Source organism: Rhinopithecus bieti, unplaced genomic scaffold, assembly GCF_001698545.2.
Source record: "Rhinopithecus bieti isolate Rb0 unplaced genomic scaffold, ASM169854v2 scaffold_13342, whole genome shotgun sequence".
NCBI lineage: Eukaryota > Metazoa > Chordata > Mammalia > Primates > Cercopithecidae > Rhinopithecus > Rhinopithecus bieti.
The window spans coordinates 1,818,579-1,824,578 of NW_016807690.1; the positions used below are offsets into that span (position 1 = coordinate 1,818,579).

At 51.1% G+C, this 6,000-nt stretch overlaps 1 protein-coding gene across 1 annotated transcript in view; it reads right to left on the reverse strand.

The window, feature by feature from the left end:
* The window catches only part of VWF (von Willebrand factor), a 178,977-nt gene that overhangs the window by 22,215 nt on the left and 150,762 nt on the right, over positions 1 to 6,000 (reverse strand). Inside the window, exon 44 of the mRNA XM_017883319.1 lies at positions 1,343 to 1,453. Within this exon, the coding sequence (XP_017738808.1) occupies positions 1,343 to 1,453 (111 nt within the window). The remainder of the gene's footprint in view (positions 1 to 1,342; positions 1,454 to 6,000) is intronic.

Here is a 6,000-nt window from a genome sequence, read left to right on the forward strand (position 1 = left end):
ACCCCCGCTGCCCCCGACATGGTTCAGCAGCAAAACCATTGCCATCACCCAAGTCTTTTAGTTAAGATGGAGACTTGAGGTAGAGGAGAGAAGCCCAGGTCACCTTATGTTTTGCAAACACTGATGAGGGGCAGAGTGGGGTGGGCCTTGAAGGGAAATGAGAGATGGGAAAAGGGGCAGGAATACTGGGCACAAAGGCACCGGCTCTCCGCCCCTCCAAGGATGGGGCAGCCTCTGATCTGAGCTGTACCTTGACCCTGGGAAGGAGGAATAAAACCTGCCTCCATCCAGGGCACATGGGAGCAGAAGCACTAAAAGGTGGGGAGGGGAGAACACAGGGAAGGGCACACATAGGCAACTCGGACTAGAGGGGGAGGTGGAAACTCACCTGAAAAAGCTCAGTGAGTCATTCTGTTATCACTGGGGAGGAGAAAGGCAACGAGGCTGGGTAGGAGATGGGAAAGGCTCAGGACAAGACAGCAGACCCTTGGCCTTCCTCTCTAAGGGAAGCACGTTGGTCTTACTGAGGGAGACAGAGGGAAGGCCCATACGGGCAGCTCACCTCCTCCCAGCACCAGCTCCCAAGGCTGCCAGGACTTGGCACTACCCACACCTTATCCTTCTGACCAGACTGAAAGAACCGTGATTCTCCTAGCATCTGGACTAAAATCCCCAAAGACGGAATCCTCTGTTTTTAAGAAAATGGCTTGATGAGCATCAGAGTCTAAGAGAGCACCGGGCAGCACACAGGGGACAGCTGAACTGCTCTGTGTTACCAGAAGGGACGGGCAGGGGTGGGCCAGCCAGGAGAGGACGAGAGTGGGGCGATGGGGCGCTGGCAAGATGCCCCAGCCAGACCTGCAGAAATAGCCGAGGGACTGTGGGAAATACTGTTCCTTTTCTGGGTTGTAAAGTTTTCCACGTCCCTAAAACGACCAGGGAGGTTTCAATAGAAATCAGTGAAAAGGTCTGGGGACCCTGCCTGGGTCAGTGTGGTCCGGAACAGTACTTGCAGCCTGTGGCACTTCAGAGGGGTGATGAGGCCATCCCAAAACCAGCGCTCAGCCACAGCACCTCAGATTCACAGGTGAATGAGAGAGCATGCATACCCCGAGAGGGCCCTGGGCTTCTCCCAAAATCTACAAAATGGGAAGCCTGAGGCAGTCTTAACTAGTTCCTAAGGGGCAGGTCATCCCAGCTGGCATCTGGGTAACACCAACAGCCGGGTGAAATGCCCAGTGGGGAAAGCAAAGGGCAGGGAATGAGATCAAACTAAGGTCAACACTGGTCCCTGGAGCGGCCCCAATATGCCCTCCTCCCCATCCCGGGGGCCTAGACCTACACTCTTCCAGGAAGACTGGGAGTCCCCCCGTGGTGAGCCCGTCACCACTTCACAGGCCGATGGCAGGCACCTTCCACAGCACTCGCCTTCATGCAGAACATAAGTGAAGCCCTGGAAAAGCAAAAAAAAACAGAGTAAGGACAGATGAGCAGCAAAGACATAGGGGTTCTTACCTACGCCTCCTACGTACTGAGCCCTGGGGTTCTGCTGAGTGATCGCTGGTCTGGGCATTTTCGTCTTTGTTGTCAACCAGGCTCAGGGTGATGCCAAGCAGCAGCAACTACTAGGTCACTAACCGAAGTCTTACATCCGCTGCAGAGATATAATTCTGCTCCCTGAAAGATCCCAGTTTGAGAGAGACCATGATCCAGTCTGTGGGAGTATTAAAGACAGCTCAGAGTTCACTTAGCAGCAGCTTACCATCATGGCCAACTCTAGGGCCCCTCACTGACCGGGGGGAGCACTCGGGATGACTGGGATCCAGTCTCTGCTCTCGCAGGGCTAGCCTCCCATACAAGACGAACACTTGATCCCAATACTGCTCACCAATGTGCTGATTTGGGCTTCCCCAAGAGGTTACTTGACATTGACCTAGTAATTTATAGGGTATGGTGTTCTTTACAAAAGAGAAATGAGATGAGACAGCAACAGACAAACCTTCCCCAGAAAGCACGCCAGGGAGAACAGCATCCTGGGAGTCTGTCAGCCCATCTTGCCTCTAGAAGGTCCTCCAATCTGGCTAAAGCATCATGAAAATAGACCGAAACCCTCCTCTGAAAAGTCTACACAAAGAATAGTCAAAGTGACGACAGTGTGTGTCCCAGGAGCCAAGAAAGAATCCAGGACTATGCTCCATCTTGGAGCTGTGTCCTTAAGAGAGAAAGAGTAACCACAGCTGTTCCGGACAGGCGTGGGACAGGCGGGGACAGGCGTGGGACAGGCGTGGACAGGCGTGGACAGGCGTGGGACAGGCGGGGACAGGCGTGGGACAGGCGTGGGACAGGCGTGGGACAGGCGTGGGACAGGCGTGGGACAGGTGTGGACAGCAGCCTGCGGTACTCCCCAAGCACACTCCCAAGCAGGGCAGAATCTGAAGATGCACAACACATGTGCCTCTCTCTGGAAGGGCTCAACACTCCCAAGACTTGGCTCAACCCCACTCAGTCTCCACGAGACCTACTGACATCCCTGCTCACCTCCCAGCAGTGTGCAGTGAGCTGTCTCCAGGCTTTTATCAGCCAAGATTCAAGTCATTTACCGTGCACCTACGATGTACTAGCTAGGTACTATGGAGGAGACAACGAATTAGGATGACTCAACCTGTGTACACACCTTCCATGATACAGCAGAACATACAAAATGGCATTAAAGAGAAAAACAAGGTCTCAGGGAGCCAGAAACAAAGACTCAAAGAACACAGAAGACAGTAATTAATACGATTAGGGATCTGCTGTCATTCTCGCGCGTCTCTCTAGAAGGCTGAGTGATTGAGATCCGCATATTATTTTCGTTGCCTGTTGCCTCTCACCATGGGCAAAGAGTGTCAATATTATGGATGGCTCCCAGGCCACATGCCTGTTCCCACAGCCCCACTAGCTTCTCACACCCACTTTTAGCCATGCCTCCAAATTTCCATCTGTCTAAGATTCCCCTCCATACCCCACAGCAACCCTGTTTCCTGGCTGCACAACCAGGGTCCAACCTATATTTTTCAATGCTTTCTTTTCCCTTCCTCCGACAAATTCCCTCACTCATATCTACATTTGATATCTTGTATCAAAATACACATCCCAGGCTCTTCTCCTGGCTCTCTTCTCCATCCTGTTTTCATTGGTTTCCCAAGTAAGAATGGAACTAAGTAGGTCTATTAGCCACCCAACCTGAAAACATACGCACTAAACAATAAATTATGAATTTATCTAGCAGCACGATCCTTTAAGCACAATTGCAGTAACTGAAATGGAGGTGGCAGATGCCAAGCTCTGGTCACTTGTCCCCTCTGAGGTGGTCTGAGGAGCACAGTTTGAAGAGCTCCTCCTGGATCAGACTGACCCTTTTGCAACACTGCAGTTGCAGGTTGAACCAGCCTAACAGGACGGCCTCCCGGCTCGGGTCAGGACCCCTCCAGTGTCCACAGGCTTCCTGTGAGCTACAGGGGCTCCGGCCAACCCCGTTCCCTGGGGTGGTCCTGTTTCCTGTCTGATACTGGGAAGAACATCCCTCCCTCTTCTTCCTCCTGAGGAGTATCACAGAGTGAATAAAATCTAACAGACTTCCTTCCGTTTCTCAGAACACAGTTCCTACACCTTGACTGAACCTGACTCAGGAGCCTATGGGTGAGGAGTCAGATGGCCATCAGCCTTCATGGAAAATCCCCTCAAAGGCTTGTACAGAGGTGGAGGCCTCCTCTCACTATGGACATGGAAGCAAGGCCATCACCTGAGGCCCACCTGGAACATTCATGAGAAGCTGCCAATGCCCCTGCTTGCCTGCTGCCACTCCTCTGACGTGAAGAGCAGAGAGCTACGGAGGAGCTTGGCGAAAGTGTGTTTCTGCAGACTGTGGCTTCAGGGTGTGACAGTAGTGTTGTTCTTTCTTTTCTGTCACAACCTAGACAACACATGGACTGGGAGATAAGAGCCCAAGTGCCTCTGAGGTCAGAGCAGAGCTATTAATGCTAACAATACTACCCTCTTTGCAGAATGGCGTCTGAGACCCTCTGTAACTTACCTAAGCTCCCACCTCACTCAACACAGTACAGATCCAAGCCCAGCCTCCCACATCCCCTGAGATTTTAAACCACGAGGCTCCCTTCTCCTCCCCAGAAGATGTGAACATTCAGCCTCTAAGACAGGGCACTGGATTCCCTAGAGCAATCACATGGTCAAGAGTTCTAGACACGGTTCCTCCTCCACTCCTGCCCTGACCTCCCTACCCATCTTCTTTTGAAATTGCCCCAGCTTTTCTACACAGCCAGGATTAGACCCCAGGATCTGCAGCTCCCCCATTAGTTGACTGGACCAGAGTACGAACTGGACAGTGGACCCAATCCAAGGGCTGAGCTGGGCCTGTCAACTTTCCTCTTGAGAAGCTGATCCATGAAACACAAAGACCGACTAAGTCAGATTGGAAAAGGATGAACCATGGATCTGAAAAGCTGTGTGGAGTTGAAGTGAGATTTGATAAAGCTGTGTGCAAACAAAAATGTATGAGAAAGCAAAACTTCTGCACAGAGGAAGCTGGCCTGCAGAGAGGAGCTGAAGCAGATGGACAGAAATACCAGCTCTTAGGACAAATGGAGAGACATGCTGTAGGACCATGGTGCCCACCTACAAATCCTACACTTCCTGTCTGAGAGATCCTCCTGTATCTTTTCTACAAATCCCCTCTTATTGTAGTTAGTCTGAATGGGTTCTATTCTTTGCAAGCAAAACTCCCCACTGAAACACGAAATATATTGGGTGTCAATATCCTAAAAATGACCTGTAAACAGCACTTCTCTTTATTTGACAGCAAGTTATTTCCCTGGCCTCAGGTGGCCTGTGAGAGGAGATGAAAACCAAAGGGTTTCTAAAGCTTAGTGTTTCCCAAAGGAACACCTGGATACCACAGCATCATCCTCTCTCAAAGGTACTGAGCAACTCCACTCACTCTCAGTACCCAAATGCAGCTAGAACAGCAGGTGAAGGGCCTGGGTTTCGGGATCTGTCCTCAGGCTCTCCTCTGCCATCAAACCATTCACCTAGAAAACACCTTCAGGAGCTCTGTCTTCACTGCCGTTGACATTTGCAAAACAATCATGAGATGTATGTGCTTGCCCGCCCCGGCACCTCTTCTCTTAATATCATTATCTGCTGATAATGTAGCAATAATCGCATTAAACCAGCAAGCAGAATTTGCCCTACAATCCTCTCTGCAGACTGATGCTCCCTTTTTAGGGTCTGATCAGTCCTAAACATGCCAGAACAGGGCGCCCCAGCACACACAGGAGCCTCAGGGGCAGCCGCCACAAACTGGATTTGGGGAACAGGGATCATGTTTTCCGTACCTCAAATTATAAACATGGCCTGAAAATCAACAGTCTACATGGAAACACCAGAATACACTGGAACCAGGACAATCCTAGGAAATTCAGAGCGTACATTTGTTCTAGGGACAGGCGAAGGTGATATATGAGGGTGGAAGAAAAGGGAAATCAAGTCCTCTTTTCTAGGCATTTAGTCCTCCCCACGTCTCTGCTCAAACCTACTCCACCGGTCCTTTAGACGTAAGGCCATACAACAGACGTGACCATTAGCTAAGGCCTGAACTGCAGAAGGAAGACACAGAAATCCTTTGCTCATGCTTTTTCTTCTTATCCAGCCTTAACCCCTCCCCTCTTCCACACCCCTAGCCTTGAACCAGAGGTCACTGAAGAACCTTTCTTGCCCTTCCTCGTGAATCCAGGAGGCAGAGCTTGCAGTGATCTGAGATTGTGTCACTGCACTACCGCCTGGGCGACACAGCAAGTCTCTTATCTCAAAACAAGCAAGTCCCTTATCTCAAAACAAAAAAAAACAAAGAACCGGCCGGGCGCAGTGGCTCAAGCCTGTAATCCCAGCACTTTGGGAGGCCGAGACGGGCGGATCACGAGGTCAGGAGATCGAGACCATCCTGGC